This window comes from Mycetomoellerius zeteki, unplaced genomic scaffold (genome assembly GCF_001594055.1).
Source record: "Mycetomoellerius zeteki isolate Tzet28-1 unplaced genomic scaffold, Tzet1.0 scaffold120, whole genome shotgun sequence".
Taxonomy (NCBI): Eukaryota; Metazoa; Arthropoda; class Insecta; order Hymenoptera; family Formicidae; genus Mycetomoellerius; species Mycetomoellerius zeteki.
Genome location: NW_017256127.1, coordinates 631684 through 652908, shown reverse-complemented (window position 1 = coordinate 652908; position 21225 = coordinate 631684). Strand labels below are relative to the sequence as shown.

The 21225-nt window shown below is 31.9% G+C and overlaps 1 protein-coding gene across 1 annotated transcript in view; it reads right to left on the bottom strand.

Annotated features, from left to right (window-relative positions):
• Positions 1-18782, bottom strand: part of LOC108731160 (uncharacterized) — a 294726-nt gene extending 275944 nt beyond the window's left edge. The window contains exons 1-2 of the mRNA XM_018461318.1: positions 18717-18782; positions 8035-8390 (exon numbers count right to left, since the gene is read on the bottom strand). Coding sequence (XP_018316820.1) covers positions 8035-8143 — 109 coding nt within the window. The 5' untranslated portion in view covers positions 8144-8390; positions 18717-18782. The remainder of the gene's footprint in view (positions 1-8034; positions 8391-18716) is intronic.
• Between the last annotated feature and the right edge of the window lie 2443 nt (positions 18783-21225).

The following is a 21225-nucleotide window of genomic DNA, read 5'->3' as shown; positions in this document are numbered from 1 at the left end:
GGAAAACTTTAAGCTTTCAGTCGAAAATTTTTGGAAATTCATTTTTGGACGCGTAACAGGCCCATAAAGCGAGAAAAAAAATTCCCAATTTGTTCAGTTTTAGTTTTCTATATGTAAAAATTACTAAATGCACAGAAACTAAAAATCATAGTGACCTTACAAAAGTAGAGATTTTAAGCTTTTTAAAATATTTTTTAATTTAAATTTTGTTCATTTTTAAAGAAGTTTTTGCAGCTGCTGAAATTTTTTAATAATAAGCAGGAATTTTTGCACTCATCTAATATTAACTCAACAGTACAGATTAGCACAAATTCAGTTTTATTCATTTTTGCGTGTTCTTTCTTTTATTTCAAAGTAGTCCTGCCAGTCTAATATATTGCTATAGCGGCACCACAGTTTTCTTGGTGGCATATAATATAAAATTATTTTTGATGTACAAATTAGTACAAATTCAATCAAATTAGTACAATCAATATTAATTTCTAATTTTATTTCTCTTTTATTATGAAATGATTCCAGCTTATTATTAAACTAGCAGATTTTCTTCAAAATGGTACGTGATACAAAATTATCTTTAACAGTATAATTTAATACACAAAATAAGTACTAAATATTCCAATAGATCTAGTTCAATTTTGCTAATACGATTCTGTTAGCTTAACAGAAGTTATAAGAATATTCATCAAGATAAAAATATTCATCAATTCCAATGCGAATTAAAAAAATTCACATTTCTAAACACTTACATTACTACTTTATGAATAAATTATCTCAGCTGTTCTTTTACTTGTAACTTGTCGATACATGATATATGCTTTACAAAGATGTTGTTATACAACAGTGTTGTTTTACAACGAATTTAAAATCAGACGATTCATCAAAGCGTTGTGTAACGTGTTAGGATAGAAATGTCTTTTTATCAGTCACCGGTTGGCAAGTAGTCAAGAGAAACGGTTTATGAGTTATAAAACTACGCCTTGTATAAACTGCAACCATGATTGGTCGTTTCGCTTTTGTGATATATAGTCTACGACATTAACTGCTCAAACATTACACTAAAACTACGCGATATATCCTCGTTTACGTCGCATGTTTGTCCTATATAACTTATCCCGTATCATCTTTTTTATTGATATCACGATACGATTTCCCAAAATTCTACAAACTACTCAATGACAAAATTTTGTTTTAGTTTCATATGATTAATAAAAGTATCAAAAAAATAGATTTGCTACGCATATAATTAGCACTTTATAATTTCAAGCAGAATAATTTAAATGATCAGAAAAATATATAATCTTTAAAATTGAAAACTGTATGATAAATAACATAATTTTTTTTCTCATATTTCCATAAAAAGTGACTTTTAATCGATCAAAAAGTTCGTATGTGAGAGGTAGCTCGCTCAGGGCATAGAAAATTATAAAGTGAAATTAAAAAAAAAATTGGGTTTCAGTATTTACATAAATCGACTTAGTGTGAGAGAAGCGTAATTAAAAATGAAGATTAGTTGTATGAAGCGCAATAATGCACGTCTGAAAGAGGTAACCCACTAATTCCTTTCTCTTTGAAATTTAACACCGACGTTCACACTCGGTACACCTAGCGAATGGCAAAAAGCTCGTTCTGTCGCGAAAGCTTCCGCGCGTAAACAAACGTTAGAATCGAGCTGATGTTCCTATCCCGACTTTCCTCTCTACACTTTTCACTGATGTGTTGGCAGTCTGCGCACTTCAATTTTCTCGCGAGTTTTCATCGTTTCCGGCGTCATCAGTGCGAATCAACGGACCATGTAACAACACGATTTTACTTATGTTACATCGTGCAATCACGAATAATTGATATCCACGTAGGTATATAATCGCTACCTTGATACATACGTCAAATATCTTTTTATTCAAACGATCTAGTTTTTTCTTCTCGTAGTAGAGAACGATTTCAACTATCTCTCTGATTTTTATAGACTTCATATATATCATGAATCAACTCAAAATAAGAGAATTCGTTTTTTTAAAACGTTTTAACTTGGAACATTTCTCTCTGATTCCTTTTAATCAAATATTACTAAAACCATATAATATAAGCAAAAGTACTTTAAAAAAATTTAGCAATAAAATAACATTGGAAGTAGGTATTTCGTAATTATACGAAGCGATTTTAATATTGTAAAATTTTTATTCAAAAAATTTCAGTAAGCTTCGAAATAACGTTTTACTCACTAACTCTGCAAATGAGCATATATGTAAAACGTATCTCTTATTTTTGCTTATTCTCCTCTCTCTCTCTCTCTCTCTCTCTCTCTCTCTCTCTCTCTCCATAATATATTTGAAGCTCATAAAAAAATTGGAAGGAAATGGAATTTTTACACTTTCTTTTTTCCTTATTATTTCTTTTTGACATTTTTATATGAACGCTATACATTCATTGAATATTTCAATTAATGTATATATAAATATAAATTCACGATATACTGTATGGAAAATTTTAATCTGACAATAATGCACGTCGAAATATACATTCTTCGTTATATAGGAAAATAAATTTGCGCGTACTAATGGAAAATATGTTATACAGTATATAATGTGCCAAATTGCGCGGTTGCCAAACAAGTGAAGTTGCATTCAAACAACAAGTTTTTGTCGACGTGAAATGAGACATGTATTTTACTTCCGTAAGCTGACCTACTAATCTAAGAATTAATTAAATCTGCTGTGCTAGCGAGATTTCATTTCATGTCTGTAATTCTTCGTGTACATTGCTCGTATAATTCACTTCCTGAATATTTGGCAAAGACACGAAAATACATAAAATGTTTCAGAAATTTAAGACTTAATCTATTTTATCTCATTTCATTATTTGTTATTAGATTATTACATTATTAAAAAAAAATATTATTTCCTTTTATTTAATTTATAATACAAAATGTGTACATATTAACTTCTTAAGCAAAAGCTTAAGAAGTTAATTTTGTAATTAGAAAAAGAGAGCTTTATGAGTATACACAATGCAATTTGCCATTCTCAATTTACATATATAATTTTTTATTTTAATCTCCTAAGTCTAATGACATTGTTTATGATATTACAAATTTAAAATTGTAATTCTTTAAAAATGTCCATTTATTTTTAAATTCGCTTTTAAAATTTTGACTTGAAATTTCTAAAATCTGAAAATAAAGAGTTTCTTTACGTTATTTCAGCTATATTTATTTATTTCTCATCAAGAAATCCTTTGCTTGAATTCTATTCGAAATAATCCGTTCGTACCACCACTGGGCTATTCTTCCGGTTCATGAAATATGTATTAAAAGTGCCGTGATGCCGGTATACAAATTAACTCAGCTGCCTCAATTTAAAAAGAAAAACGCGGGTACGACGTATCTCATTTGGTTGACGCGTCCTCGCATTCCCCACGGAAACGCCTCGCTCGAAAACTTTCCCGAAGAATCCGACGTAGCGACGTCTAATGCATCTTGACGCGCGTTTCACGAGGAAAATGCGGAAAAACTGCGCGAGCACTGAATGTCGACAAATTCAACCTTCAGGTGGCGAGATCGTGACAAAAAGTCAGATTGGCAAATAACAATGTCCTTATCGAGATTACATGAGAGTCAATTTTTCACGTTTCTTTTGTTATATTTTTTCTCAAGTTGTGAGTTTTAATATAAATATTTAAAACAAAAGAGAGTATCAAAAAATGTCCTATAATTTATTAAAATGTAAATTTTGAATTTTAAACTTGAACATGTATTAGATATCTTTAAAATATTTTAATTTTGTTATAAATAAATAAACATTGAAACAATCAAAGGTAAAATATTAAATTATTTTAAAGTTTGGAAAAATAATATTAATATTGTTAAAATTTTATGTATCAACAATTATTAATCTTCATTGGTAGTATCTACTATAATTATTAATGATACAATTAATTTAAATTTCATGAGCGTTAAGTTTTTGAACTTGAAAATACATAAAAATATTTCAGGAAAAATTATAAAATATCCACAAGTTGTAAATAATATCACGCAAGAACACAATAAATACAATCAATATTTTACAGTATTTCGGAATTCAATTTGAAATATTTAGATTAATATTAAAGTTTCATTTTCGAAGACTATGTTTGGCGATGATTACAAAATTTCATCAACTAAATACCCTTTCTATCAATCTACTTTTATAAATTTGCATTATAAATTGTTTTCTATAAGCTTTTGTCCCATAATTAAAAGATTACTATCACAGAAATGCGCTTTGCTACCAACATATTCGGCAGTGTCAAGTAATTTACAAACCAGAATGCTCTAAACTGAGGTAATACGCATTCGTAACAAAAGAGGAAACTTTGATGAAATGCGAAAAGACTTTGTGTAGTTTTAGAAACGTATGAATAAATCATTTCGCGATGAGAGCTGTAGCATGATACTTTGCAATTTTTTTACGAACCCTTGCAATTAAAGATCGGAATTAAAGTGACACAACACTGTTAAATCTATAGTGTCAAATTTAACCTAATGTGAGTCGCCACTGCTCCTACTCAATTATATTGTTATTTTATACTGAAATAATGATTATACTGAAACACTGTATAGTGTCAAATTTAATTATCGTTTTAGTATAAAATAACAATATATTTAACAGTGGCGACTCACATTAGGTTAAATTTGACACTATAGATTTAACAGTAAAAGATTATAAAATTTTCTAATTTCAATGCTTTTCTTCAATATTAATAATAAATATGTAAAGTTGATAGAATGTTTTAGATTTATAAAAATCGGTACAAAAGTCATATTTCTTATCCCATATATCTACAAGAAAAACCAGACTTTCCGCGCTTTTCAATAATCCTTCAATTATCGAAATGTTTGGAGCCAAGTGGCTTACTCGTTTAATTAGCTGTCGGAGCTTTGCAAACCCTCACGATGTTCTCTTACTTTACGCTTCGAGTAACCGTAATTACTTCCGTTTCGCGCTCAACATTAAATAACACACACTTGGTGTTGTTTAAAATCGGCCAAGTATGAATAAATTACTTGACTATAAACTGCCATTTCGTCTAGGTTATTTTCTTGTTATTGCTGTTTTTGTTGTTGTTGCGAGGATTACTACTACGGGTCTCTAATAGAGATTCCCGATTGGACGGTAAATATTTAAACGCGAAACGAATCTGACTATGTCCAAGTCGCTTGCTGACATTGCAATCATGTTGAGCTTTAAACGCGAGGTTGCCTGAGAAATTAACTTGTGAAGATTTGAAGCGATTTAACGGTTAAAATAGCATCAATTTGTAAAATTAGTAATTTTATTGTTGGAAATTACTAAATAAAATACTAAAATATCAAATTAAGATAAGTATATACCTACATTAATTATATGTAACAATATAGGTATTATAAAACTTTAAAGTCACTTTTATACAATTTCATGTCATGTTTAAATTTGTAAAATATTATAATTAATAAAGATTTTTAATAAAAGGATTCAAAATTATTACTATTACAAATCTTAAGATAACTAATTTTGTAGAAAGCATATTCACATCGTTCATATCAATTAAAAGAGCAATCAAAAATAAGTTATAAATAATAAATTTTTCCTCGATTATATCAAAGTACAAACTGTACAAACTATCTATGATAAACAAATATTTGTTTATTTATAACAATATCAATTTCGACAGTGATTTATAGTAAGAAATACGAGAGTATAACTCGAGGAGCGACGATCACTAGAGGTAATTTCACTGGAAGAGGGGAATGGAGCAGTCCGTCGCGCATTTTCTTTTCGCATGCAGCGTGGCACCCGGCCTTGATGGTCCACGAAATAACGGCGACATGGCGATCTCGTTAAAGCCGCGGTGTGTAAAATGGGTTAAAAACCCCTCATTTTCACGCCCGAGGGACGAAATTACGCGGCCGGAATACCCGGTGGCTTTTGTCACCGGGTGATTCAATTGCCGCGTTACCAACAAAAGTATACGTCGCTTTGTCCGCTTGTACACAAAGCGACGTTACCTCGCGAAAATTGGAATAATGTCCGACTCGCAAAGAGCTTGCGCACGTGCCTTCTTACTCATCCATGTAAAGAAAGGAATTATTACGAAATATGTGTACGTAGATATTTTTTAATTATCTCTTTTCACGATCCTCCCTTAGTACACTTCTAAATTTCATTTCGTTTCAATTTTCATAGCCGTATGGAATAAAACCCATTAGAGATAAAAAAGTGATATAAGGTTTCGTTGCCCGACGTGATATAATCCTATTATTTTAAGATAAAAACAATTTCTGAGAGAGAGAGACATAGAATGAAATATGTATTAATGTTTACGTTTAAATATTCACCGATAGGAAATATTTATCACAGATCGTCATAAATAATTCTCGCAACAACAAAAATAGCAAAAAAACAACTCGGAATAAAATCAGAATAGTAATCAAATAATTTTAGTCATATTTAAATGACTAAATTTAGTCATTTAAATATGACTCGACTTTATTAATAAAGTCGAGTACCTATAATTTTTTAAATTTTTAGAACTATAAAGCTCAACATAAATCGTTTTATTCGAATGACTTTGGTATACTTAATTAAATCTATATTTATATTTCTTAACTATTTGTTGTTAAAAATATGAAAGAAAATATGTGGTTAATCATCTAAAATTCGTATCTCATCATACGTTCGTAAATATTTAAATTGCCAATTAGTATAATATACTATCGAGAGAGTAGTAGTACAAATGTCGGAAACGATAGACAGATTAAGTTCTATAACACTGTTTTCGAACTACGTGTAACAACCAATGGAATAATAATTCTCTATCAGTACTATCTATTAACAAGACTGATAGATTTACTCAATACACACGATACACAGCGAAACTCAATTGTTGTATTAAAGCGATCACGTATTCAACGATCGATGTTTACTCCTTCAAAAGTATACAATATGTAGTAAACTTGTATCCTCAAGATTCTATCTCACGATATAAGTTCCGCAACGATATCGATTTATTTTTTACGTAATTTTATATGTTGAAGGATGTATATACGCGATTATTGATTCACCATAAATCTAAATTTTAATAAATATATTAATATTGTGTCAGAATCATGATTTCAATCGCGTTTGATGAATTTTATAACACTGTATAAATCTCACGTAAAATGTCAATCAATAAAACATAGACGGCACATTCCGTTATTTAACTCTTCGGAAACGCATATAGTCGTACCACAAATTCAATCTCGTATCTGGCTGCGTCGATATGATGTAACAACCGATCATATTTATATTACCGCACGTATTGGAAAAAGTGTGTTCCATGAACGTGCGATATCCATCTGTTTTCCAAATCATACGCCGAGCTTTTACCAAAAACTATATTCTGTTGCGAATAAGTTCGTGCGTTAACTCTTTCTTATACCGTATATATCAATATTAATTGAAAGTCATAAGTTCTCTGCTTTCCTCGGGAATAATCAATCAAAGCACTTGTTGAATATTTATTGGTCTCAAAAATGTTGGAATACAATTATTCGGAACGAAATATATCAACAGACAGCTTAGCTTGACTCTTAGTAGAGTTAGTATTATTTATTAATTGTCACAAAGGTCCCAAAATATAGCAATATCAATTAAGTTCATTTATTTCTATTATTGTTATTGTTAACTATTAATTCATGTTTTTGTCCATCTAATACACATCAATATAAAATAAATCTATGTTTCAGTTAACATTTCACTTTCCAAGACATATCATGAATATCAATTGAAATGTTTAATTTCGCATTACATGTTTTTATTTCGTCCTTACTAATCAAATGTATATAAATTTTTTTAAATATTCAATTATATTCTGTTCTAACAATAAGATATAATTTTAATTTTTTTCTCATATTCTAACTTATATGATATTTCGGTCTTTTTGCAAGATGTGAAATGTTTCTCCAACACTTTAACGATCATTAAATATTCTTGGTGTACTATGCTCAATTAGCTATAGATTATTTAAACGAGCACTCACCGATTTCTTGATTAGTTATCCTGGCATGGCAGGTGCTACAAGCATAAAGTACAAGCGTGAGCAGCGACGCGAGGGATCCAAGGGGGGTGGCCATCTCATCTCGAAGCATCTCGACGCTCCGACGTCACGTCACGTCACGTCACGTCACGTCGCGTCGCGTCAACTCGTGTCAACGACACACTTGCCCCGCTCTTCGTTTCCTTTTTACAACACCCGTCGTCTTCTGTCCCTCGTCGACGAAAAGCGCGAACCAGGATCCAGGCACTCTTGGAAGCACTTTCCTCGACTCAAACCCTCATCGTCGAACTTTCCTTCCACGAATTCTTCTCATTCGTTCACGGATTTTTCCTCGTCACCTTCAAACACAAACCACACTACATTAAAATCATTAATAAATCAAGAGCCGTGCTTACATGCGCCAACTTCCCCTTTTTTTATTTCTTACTTCAGAGACTATACTCTACATCACCTACCCTTTTGTAGAGAAAACTCAGAATATAAGTACGCGAATTGGCATTCCTTAATAAATTTAATTTTTATTTTAAGGGGATCCTAAAGCGAAGCTCAAACTCCAATGAAGTCACCAGAGGTCGCTGTTTTCCCAGCGCATCGACATATCTTTATATATTACCACACCAATATCTCACGCAACCTATGATACACGCAGTCGCACGTTCAATTTTCGTATAACAAATTCGTTGCGATAAAGCGTCTAAGTCTAATTCTAAGAACTCGACTCGTTATTTGTTCATGTAAACTACGTGTTTGTGGATTACCATTTCGTAAGTACAGGTTGCAAAACTTTCGTGTCAAGCAAATGTTGTCACGACTTGACAGCTTGAGACGCCACTAAGAAATGGTAAAAAATATACTAATTTCCAAATTTTTGGTCGTTCTCGGCATAAACTCCACCTCACAAACACGTATTAATACGTATACTTTAATTCTGGAAAAGAATTTTCGAATCTCTGAAAGAGAAAAAAATATTTGTTATACAAAAATTATATGATCTGATCGGTCATACAGACGGCTTTAGGATCCCCTTAAGTACAGATGATACAGAATATAAATGATCAAGAAAGTATTACATAAAAAAATATTACGGATACAACACAGTTTTTAAATATATGGCAAATAAATATATATTGTGTTTATATAATGTAACATATTGATGAATATAATATAAAAAAAATAAACAATATCTTTTTCTTCGAGATTTGTTAAAAAATATCAATAAAGTGATCTGCTCTTATCACATTTTGCTTCTCTATATATATTGAGCGGAGAAGTGTAGATTAAAGGAAGACAACAAATCCCTAACTTGGAAGTAATCTAGATTTTGGATAATCCAAACTGTGCAACTTGGCTTTAAGTGTATTTGAAATCGGAATTAGATTGACCACGAAATAGGTACATTACTTTCTTTAATTTAACGTAAAATAAAGAAATAAAATTTTGTAACTTAAAGAAAAGGTTGATTTCGAGGAATCAGGATTTGGATTCACTTGAATTTTACAGAAATTCCCTTCACAAAAATTGAACTTTTTTTTTGATCTTGTAAAATATAAATATTGCACTTTCAGTGTAAGACTGAAATGATTCTCGTTTGCGAAAGACAATTATTGTATTAACCGTTTGATAAGCGTGTTAACATTCGACTGGATACCTACTCAAATTTAAAACTAAAATTTATTTAATTCAAGAATAAAATACCATTTGCTTCCTAATTTAGAATTTTCTCGCGAGTAGCGTAACGTTTGACACCACGATTTCGGAAAATTGCAACCCTTGCAAATGTAACATGCGAGCTCGCGTTACCCATTTCGTGTAACGCTCTTACAACTCTCCCTCTCGAATTCTATTCTGCAGATTTTCCTTTCTCACCTGTAACGATACGCATGCAATTCCAATGGTAGTTGCTCCTGTCGCTCAAACTCTCTCGATAGCGAACAGTGTACATCCAACGTAATCACGCTGCTGTTTCCTTCTCCCCTATTTCTTTTTTTTTTTTTTTTCAAATATTCTGCGCATCCGGAGAAAGAGTTGTCTCTTCCACCTTTTCACGAAATATTTGTTTGCATCCGTTCCCCCACAGGAATATAAAAGAGAGAGAGAGAGAGAGAGAGAGAGAGAGAGGGGGGGGGGGGAATAAGTGAGTAAATGAGTGAGCGAGCGAGTGAGTGACTAACAATAAGTGAGTGAGTGAGTGAGTGAGTGAGTGACAAAAAGAGAAAAAGGGGCGGGGGGAGAGAAGGGGGAGAGCGAGAGGGAGATGAAAATATTTCATCCGGCGAAGCAATTGCTTCCGTCGCGGATAATTCGACCGACAAAAATTTGGGAGGACAAAAATATCGACGGTCCTAGCGCACGGTTATATCCGCCGGTGATAACGGCATGCTTCTTGTCCGAGTTTTTGATGCGCGCGCGACAGGCCTCGTCGATTGTGACACGGCAGAATGACACTGTGCACCGGTGCAAATATCGCGATTGTCGTTTAATCGAGTTACGTGCCCCAGTTATTATTTTATTTACCGATCGGTCGTGCAACAAGTTTATTTCCGGATACTTGCCGCGTAGCCGCCGCTGTTATTATCCTTGTTATATCGTGACTAGTGCGTTCATATTGCGATACATCGTGATATATCACGTCGTGCGATTCCATTAACTTTGACATAAGAACACGCTCTTCGATCGACAAGTTGCATTTTAAAGAAAGTAATGTACCTATCTATCCCAAAGCAATAGATCTACAGTATACAAAACGTATACGTTTCACTGTTTGTTTTTCTTAGAGAAGAGAAAATAAGGTTTCTTGAGAAATAACAAAAGACATTTTCACAGGAAAAAGAGTTCATTTGAATAAAGTCTTTTCTCGTATACTATTGCTGGTTTCGAAGATGTTACGAGGAGTACTAGTAGTAAAATATCTAACGTATTAAAACTTGCAAATCTCAACGGCATTCTAATAAAAAACTATCCCAAAAGTAATGAAAGTTCTTCAATACCAATTTAAGTAAATTATCGAGGGGTACGTTTCACAGAGTATGGTCTACTATTATCATATGGTTACTTGGGAATTACAAACAGTTTAAAAATGTAAAACAGTGCATGAACGCAAAATCGCTTTGAAATTGTCGCATTTTGCAAATGTATCCATCGAAATTGTAACTGTACTTTTATAGTTGTTGTAGGTATGCCATGTTAGCGTGTCAATAAATACGAAAGAACTACAAACACCGAAAGTGAGAAAATAATATCGAAAATATTGCTCGTTTCTTGACAAATGGCAATTAATAAATTTCTTACATATATTCAGCGATACAAACTACTAACAAAACATTGGAAAATCAGATTGAAGTATATAATAAATACGAATTATCTGTATATGTATCCGAATGTTGCAGTATATTTTTTATAAGTACAATGTTATCAGACTATTAAGTAACTGTTTAAAACATAATGTCTCTGTACAAGCAAAAGTAATGTTTTACAACTATTTATAAACACACAATGCTATTTAAAATGCTACAATATAATTAGTAGGGAAAATTACAAATACTTTAAATCAGACGGTTTAATTCGATGCTACTCGAGCCCGATAAACAACTGGGCCTTTAATTACTTTTTACGGGTGAAACTTGGAAAATATAAATAATTAATTTCTTTCGTCACTCCTCTCCATCCGCTCGAATATCTAACGAAGTAAAAAATAGCAGCAATTTTCACAATGGATGAGTAAACAAACGAGTGAACAAGCAAGTGAGAGGTGCACGAAGGATGTGTATTGCCCGAGAAATTGCAATGTAAAATTGTAAAATTACAAGCGGGCAGCATCGAGCCGTTTAATTCAAGACTAATTAACGGTTCAATCACGTTCCACGCACAGATATTGCGAGGGACCAGGTAAATTACGATTCATTATTCCACATCGTACATAGTCTATATAAAAGAAGTGCCCGGATATTTCCATTCGGGAGTTAAACCGCTAACTGAAAATTTGTGCACTAATTCCACAATATCTGAACATTTCCATTAATACACAGTTGGAAAAAATATGTTAAATAATATAAATCGCATGTCCCAAACGGTCCACTCAAATTTTTGAGTTAATTTTACAAGATGAATATGTTAGAAAGTAACACACAAATATTATGTAAGAGAATAAATACAAAAAAAGATAACATCGACACAGTTTGTAAACATACCGTGGGAACATATTTTTTTTCAGAAAATTAACATTTATGATATGTTAAATTAACACATATTTCATTCATTTGTCTTAGAATTTACGTTTTAAAACATATTATTTTTATGTTACTTGTTCACTTACTCATAAATTGTGTCATTTTGACACTAAGAAACATTGAATATCAATTCCACAAAAAATTTTTAAAAAACATAATCACATTATGTTAAATTAACACTCGAATATGTTAAAAAATTCAACACAAACTGTTAACACAAACGTGAGTGGACCGTTTCCAAATACACAAATTTTTTTACTGTGTAAGAGAGACGGTGATTAAAAATGGAATTCTATTTTATTTTCAGTATTAAGTACATGCGATCCCAATATAACAATATACATTAACTTTTTAAAAATTTAATGTAGTTCAGATGAAACAAATATATAGATACAAGAATCTACATGAATTTATTTAAATATGTGAATCTATATTATGAAAATTTTATCTTACAATCAAATCTATTGGCGAAAATGACTTTTCATAAATTTAACGTATCAAACATTCCGCGTCTTTTAGTATAAGAAATGCACAGCTCCGACAATCCTAAACAGAATCAATAATTATATTTCAGCGTTTTCGTAAAATGTTTGACATAACACATTGGCAGAATAGTTTTTTTATTTATACAATAATAAATTTAAAAAGTGAAGCTGACCAGTTTTTGTATTGAGCTCTCTTCAATTCTTTTTATTCTCTACTGTATATAGTAAATAATTTAGTTTATTTAATACCTTTACACTAGAAAAATAACGAAATTGGAATACTAACAAAATTGGACCACTAACAATTTCTCGTTAAAAAGTTCAAGATATTTAATGAACAGAAAAACCAGTTCAGAAATGGTATTCTCACAATGCTTTAATAATCAAATAAAAATATAGAACTTGTTGTAATAATATCGCTGTCACAAATGAAAATATTTCATGTCATAATAATAGAACAATATTTTATTATTATATTACATGAAATACTTCAAGAGTTACAATTCTCTCAGTTTTATGTTTATTTCAATTAGCTTTTTTGCATGTATGAATATTCCAAGTGTAAAACTGACGTTATTTGTCATCATTTTGACGCCAAAACGACGACAAATAATGTCTCAACTGCTTATACTTGAAATATCTCGTTTATATCATATTATATCTACTATATTTATGATTATTATTTTATTAATTAAACTCTCAAGTTTACATCAAAGATATCCAATATTACATTTGTCTTTATACGACATCAGAAAAATACATAACATCCAGATTACAATTTTTTGGCGAGAAGAGATTGATAATAATGGCGTAATCGATTCGAAATAACGGTGTGAAATTAGATATATCACGATGCAAAATGCTAAGAATTTTTAAGACAGATCGCAACCAAAATCCCTTATAGATGAAACAGCATATAATGTCAGGAATGTAATCACCTACCCAGTCATCAGATTTCCATGTAAATGCATTGACGCACCTACCGATGGAATTATTCGGTGGTCACCCGCCCGAAGGATCGAGGGTCGAGCCCTAACCATCTTCTCTACTCTCTCTGATCTCTACACGCTTATAAACGTACCGGACTGACAATAGGTGAATTTAATAACCGCGAAAATTCCGTTTCACTGCGTATGCGATATAACATCTGGCGACGTTGTCATAACGATTCCCCTCCCCCATATCAAACTATATCTGTCTTTTTCTCATTAGTATTCAAATTAAATCGATTTCAATGAGATTTAATGCAGATTCAATAATACAATGCAATATTAAATATGAGATCGCGAAATGTACGAGTGTTTCAGAAGATTCACGATATACGAAGTTAAATGTACAAATACGAATCAGTGAATCAAATCGACACAAATGATGCAAATGTTTTAAGCAAATGTTTCAATAATGATTACAAACAAGACTATTTCTATGAATACATCAATTAAATATGAGTTAAATATATTTACGGTCAAAGTTAGAGATGTTTAAACTAATACACATAATATATTTTAAATACGACTGCGAGGATCGATTACTTTTGGACTTTCAACACAATTAATTTGAAATATTAATAATCCCACCAAATTTAGTTAGAAGCATCGTAAAACTAAAACCTGTAAAGAATTTATTGTGAAAAATATAATTTCGGTTGAGATAATATTTTTCGTAATAAGTTCTTATTTCTGAGATAAATCCATTTAAAATACGTATATATGTAATAGTTTAATATCTAACGTTGACTGTAAATGGCACTTCTCGTATTTTGTAAATATTTCGAATAAACAAAAATATATTCATTTTAAAATAGAAATATATGAAATAAAAATATATTGTATATACATTTTATCTAAATAATCCTTGACTTTTACTACAAAGTCGACATTTTTGTACGTAAAATATGTATTTATAAATCTAATGGTTATCGAAATATGGATATTAACTTTCCTATCAATATATATAAAGAACAATTCAAGCTTTAGTATTTATATTGGTTCATGTTTTTTGAAACTTCATATCAGTGAATGCAAACTTAAATGTTTCAATATCTCATTTAGATTTTTAAAAATTCTGTCGTCTATAAATAAGAGTGAAAGCATTCGCTTTATTTTATCCATAATCCAATAATAAATTCATATTTAACTTGTATTTAATTTAATCAAATTTAATTCATTCCATTTAATTGAATGAATCATCAACACAGATAGACCATTTGTTATTTTAATAAAATGTTTCTGTAAACAAAATAAATAATGAAAGCATTATCAATCTTGAACAAGAAGTAGTGGTACTAAAAGTTTAACTATGCAATAATAAATATACAAGTGCCTATTTGTTAATTAATTTATTAAATAAATTTAATAATTTATTAATCGAATAAATAAAACAAATCTATATTTTATGTCATGAGAAATATAATTTAACTAATAATAAAAACATAATTATCGTTTATTACAAGTAATAATATATTACAAGTAGTTTTTAACTAAAATTAAATTTATCAAGCGAGGCAAAATTAGATTAATTCTGTTGTTTAGATTGTCGAAAAAAAATGTATAAATAACGTGAATTTTATTACAATTTGGGTGTGTAACACAGTGTCTGACTATGTCCTTGCTGGAAAACATCCTTTAATGGTATTATATTCCGGCAAATCATATCAAACATCAAGTCGTGCCGATTAATATATTGAGAAACAAATCAGATTTAAAAATGCGACCAAAAAAGGGACGAAACAACAGTTATATTCAAGATCATCGTTTCCCCATCAGGTATAATTTCTAACGTGACGCGCCAGCTTTTTATAGGAGATTCTTTCATCTTTCCGATCACAAAGGCATAAATTGTTTTCGTGACTGGCAACGCGCGCCTTTTTCGAGAAAATTGCCAGTCAAGGAGTGACAAGCACCCAATTTAAGTCCCGTGTAATACGTCTGTGTAACTGTTCTCGACATTATCGCATCCGATTGATCGTTACATCGCATGTTAACTACCATCACTCCCGAAAGGGATCTTTTCGAAGAAAGATGTGTGAACGCGCAGATTTAACATGAAAATTACAAAGATTAAAATTCTTCTAGCGTAGTGCGAATACGACACTGCGAAGTCGCTCCAAGCGGATGCTTATATGCGACGCCGTGATGGACGAGATGCATATTTATTCTCGAAATCGCATATGATTTATGATACATGGGAACGAGAGGTGGCAAGTGTCAAGAAACAATGTGACACGATTAAAATTAATTTAAAACTATATTATACGGAAAGTCTCGAGATACGTGATGTTACAATTGCACTTCATACGCGTAATGATGCGAATATTGTAATACAATTTTATTGCTATTCATAAATATTTTAGTGGTAGAGAACTACACCGCTACACGGCAAAGCAGGAAATATGACTCGATATTTCCGTATACCATAACACAATATTTCCAATATTCCGTATTCACATATTCGGAGCAATATGGTCCGCTTTAAGACAGTAAATAATATCTCATTATTTCAACATAACAATGTCGCACCGAATAAATTCAATTATACCTAATATTATTTTATTTGTATATCTATGGCGATTTCATATTGTCAATTAACTGCAAATAAACAACAGTCATCGTGTGTATATATTTATTTCGTTAATATCAAAATATATTTTTGAATAGTTTCATTATTCACCATCCTGGTCACGCATAAACTATGATCAATGGACCTCATTGCTGTTCGTTATAATTAAAAATTTTTAAATTGGCTCATCGCGGAACTGTCACGAAAATTAAAGGAAAAGGTTGCAAAGCGAGGAGTAGTGTTAATGAGCGTAACAAAGCTGAATGTGGTGCTCTGCGAAAAAAAATACTGTACAATTTTTAATTTGGAGCACCGCAATTAAAAATTACGGACCTGCATCGTCGCTTTTTAAATGTGTACGGAAATCAAATAAGCACAGAATTGTGTGAAAACGGAGAATTTTAATGATAAATAATGAAAGATAAGTATATATGTACGCGTATGAGCAACGCACTTTGTGTTACGTTACTGCATTGTTAAGAAATATTTAAACAGCATGTTGAATCTTATATGTGTAAAAATACGCGAAAGAGCACTTTTCAAGTAAGCTTCACTGAATTTCAGCGTAATATTGTTCTGTTTGTAGAATATCTCTGAGTTCGCGCACAGCCGAAATAATAAGATATTACTGCAAAATTTTAGAAGCAAAATAAATGAAATATGTTTATATATTAATTAAATTCGAATATTTCAAAGAGACAGTTTTTGTAAAAAAAAAAAAGAATATTAAAATAAAGAGAATTTAATTTTCTTGTTATAAATTTAATGTATTAAATGTATGCGTAGATTTAAATTTACAAATATTAAAATATACATATGCGTATGCGTTTAAACACACATGTATATTTTAATACGATGTATTCATAATTAGCAATATTATAATAATGTATTTCAAAACTTTAGCAATATTTCAACAAAATATACATATATATTTAAATTTTATAACAGGAAAGATAAATTTAATACAACTTAATTTTAGAAGAATCCGAATATTCCATTTCAATTTCTAGCTTAATTCCAGAAATATTCAATATACACTAAATAAAACTAGCAGAAATCAATATTAAAAAGTTACTTTCAAGAAGTATAATTTCGGAAACCTTAGTACACACACGATTGAGTTATTCGTGTCCTGCACTCCTTTTTTTTTGAAAAATTTGGAGCATCAAGTAATTAGTTGTAACACTTATATACAATTTTCTTAAATACACAACTTTGTAATTACTTTCTAAAGATGTCAAAGTATATGTAAGAAATGTAGAACTTTAATCTCAGTTCAACTTACTTTTCATATTTTCTAATTTTTAGAATTAGAAAAAGATAAACAGTTTAGTTGAACCAAGATTAAAAAATTAAACTACACCGGTAGAAACGAACATTAACATTTTTGCATATTTGTTGAAGTGATGAAAATTAACCCGAGACACGAATGACATATCGTGTGTAAAGGACCGAAAAATCATATATTAAAGAGTTAAGATACCACATGGAGTAAAATGGATAGTCTTACAAGTTTCGTAAAAATATTCTGGTTATTTTTACTAAACTTATGACATGACAGACTTTACTTACCTAAAAGTAAAAAATGCCGGAGATGTAAGGTAAAAAAATACGTTATAATTATAGTAAATCCATTCAAGTAATTTTTACTTTACAGTAAAGCAAATCATGTTATTCTCAAGACTGTAAACACAACCACTCGACAAGACTTTACGTACTTATAGTTTTCACCGTGCAGTAAAGTAAATCTTGTCATTAAGACAAAAAATACTTGTTAATAAAGTAAATTCTATTGAGATGTATGATAATTTATAAATTAAAAAATAATAACAAATTGCAGCATCATAAAATTTATTGCAGCATAAAATTTATTTTACAAAACGTAAAAAGTACCTTAAAATATAGCTATACGACGATCACTCATTTATCAAAAAAATAAATTTTATAAAGTAAATAAACGTCTGTCTCTATATACTTGTCAATTTCATAAAATCTACTAATTTTTATTACTTTACATTTTTCTCCGTGGAATATCATACAACTAAAAGTAATAAAGTGCAAACTTCACGTTGCTCCAAAATACGTATCCTCAAAAATTACCATTTGGAGCATATATCCCCGTAATATACGATTACGGATTCGAGGTAAACGGTCTAGTCAACTGATAATCAACATCATTACTAAATAAGCTCTCACTTATTTGTGTGGAAAGCATTAACCATGCTATATTGATCATTCGACCGAATATCGTCCACTGACGTTACGAGCGTTTACACAAACTGTTGGTCCCTTCTCGCGAAACGTTTCCTATCGATTATGTCTCGCGATCATTATTATGCGATCTGTACAATCTTGGCGAAAATGAGAAAAATAAGAAGAAATAACACAATCTTACCGTGCAGAAGATCCTTGGACAAGATAACAATCACAGCACACGACATTCCTTCCGAATGCGATCGCCCGTCACTACAGTCCGTTCCACGTTCGAAGGTTCGATTACCATCGTCGAGAACGACGACTTCTCTCACAGGGCCATCACCGTATTAATCCTCTCGATCACGGAACACACACGAAACCCACGCACACACACGCGTAAAGACGATACGGAGAAGAGACGAAGAAATCGTAAGAATGCACACTCCTGCAACTTGTTGCGAATTCGGAGCGCGCGGTCAGTACCTTTAAATCATTCGGGTCAACATTGTTTTCGCGCTTCCGAATTGTGTCGGTCTTATACCTGACAGTTTGAAGGAACTAATCGCGGACACTTTCACCACCACGGAACTCCGCGAGATACGACGTAAGTACTGTCGCCAGATTGAAATTTCAGTGAAAACAGCTCGCTTCGATTTCTCGCGCCTCGTCGCACAAATTGCATAGGTAACTTGGAAGCGATCAAGTACGCGCGGCCGGTAAGCCGAGGGTGACTTTTCGCTCAGCCGACCATGGTAGGGATAAAGACGCGACAACTGACGACGACTGCACGACGGGTACTGAACGAAGCTAGCGCCGAGTGGGGCATGGGGCGCGCGCCGGTCGCTCGCCCGAGCCCGGCCGAAGATTCCCGAGGCGGGCCGAGGCGCTCCGCGAAGTGTGCCCAGCGCGCGAGCGAGTAAACGGCTTCCGCGCGCGTTATTTCTTTTCTTTCTTTTTTTTTTTGTTTAAGTAACGCGCCGATGACCGTGACGCGGTGCGCGCGAATCGTGTTTCCGTTTTACGAAGGGCGAAATTTACAACGCGATGATAAATACACTTCGCAACGAGCTCTCCGGGAAGCCGGAAGCGAGATCGCTTAGCACCTACCTTTCCTACGTCGTAGACGTGTGAGCCGCGCATCTCTCGACACTCGTCTCGCCATGTCACCGACGTAGGACGTAGGTACGTACATACGTACGTCGCGCGTTTAATGTCGCGTAAGTTATTCGGTATTTGCCGGGTAATGTCGCGTAACTCGTTCGATATTGTGACAGTGATATTTCTAACGTCTTTCACGCGATAGCCCCTCTTTCGCGATGATAAACACTCGTCCGACCGCTTCACAAACTATCGACCTTCGATCGCCTTCGATCGCACTGACGTTGGGCTTCTGGTAATCGCGACTGACGCGGCAACTTCACACTCCAACCGGTAGGTATTCATTTGTTTTGTTGGTCGACAAGAAGCATGAGCGTAATCAAGAGAAAAGGCTCCTTCTAAATCTTAAGCTTACTTTAGACGATGTATAATTTGCGATAGAATTCGAGACAGAATTCTATTTATACTTTTATGCATCGTGTAATATAGAAAATGTGAATAATCAGAATTAAAAATTTGTAAGTATCATGCTCTATTTTTATAAATATAAAAGCATTAAACATGCGTTCGGTATAAATACTCGTAATTGATCGATTGTATATGATGGGATAATGAAAATTGAGAAAATCTATAAGCGCTATGAATAGAGTCGTATCCAATTAGATAGGCAAACAGGTTTTATCCATCATAATTGACATAAATTACAACTTGTCCTACGTATTCAATATCGTATTTTTTGTAATATAAGAAATTTTTCTCATCTATAGGTAATTATATTTATAATTTGATTTATACTTGAAGTTATAGATAGAATTTTGTTTCAAATTCTGTCGTGAATTATAGATGTAAAGTGGATTTTAAAGAACAAAAATAATTAAAACCGCTTAAGGGGATGTTGCAGTCGTCTGAAACGCGCACTTCGAACTTTTTCATTTTCTTCATTTTCCTTGTAAAGAATAAAAAATTCTTCTCTAAAATAAAAGAAAAAACCCAAATAGCTGTGGGGAAACTACAAACTTGTATGAAAGATAAAAAAAGTGTAAATTACAATTTCTTGTTACCACTTATTTCTTCATAAGTTATTTTTTCATATAGTTTTAAAGGATCGGAAAAAAACTCAATTTTTCCAATTTTTCCGCGGATTTTTTCGATTTTTTTTCCAAGGGTAGAAAAATTCATTTTAGAAAAATTTACGCGTGCTCATAAAACCTACTACGTTTGCTTCTCGGTTCTTAACGTAAAGAAAGTAATTGCGTATAGGGTATACAGCGGGATAAGTTAACAGAAATTTTGAAATTGTATAAAAGATGGAGGCCACATAATGTATTCAATAAAACATACAAAACATACACTATTGCATCATTAATGTAAGAATTAAAAATATAGAGTCCAAACATCATGTTTATATGATAGTAGGTCTAGAAAATAATTTGGATTTAAACTGAATTCGTAACAAAATATTTGAAAAAAAATAAACTACAAAAAGACACTTCAGGAGTTCATTAGACCGGAGTGTGGCAAACTAGAGTTAAAAATCTGTCTACTACTTTGTCATGTACTAAAGGAAGGTTAGATTAGGTTTTACTATAAAAAAGGATAATTAAAAAATT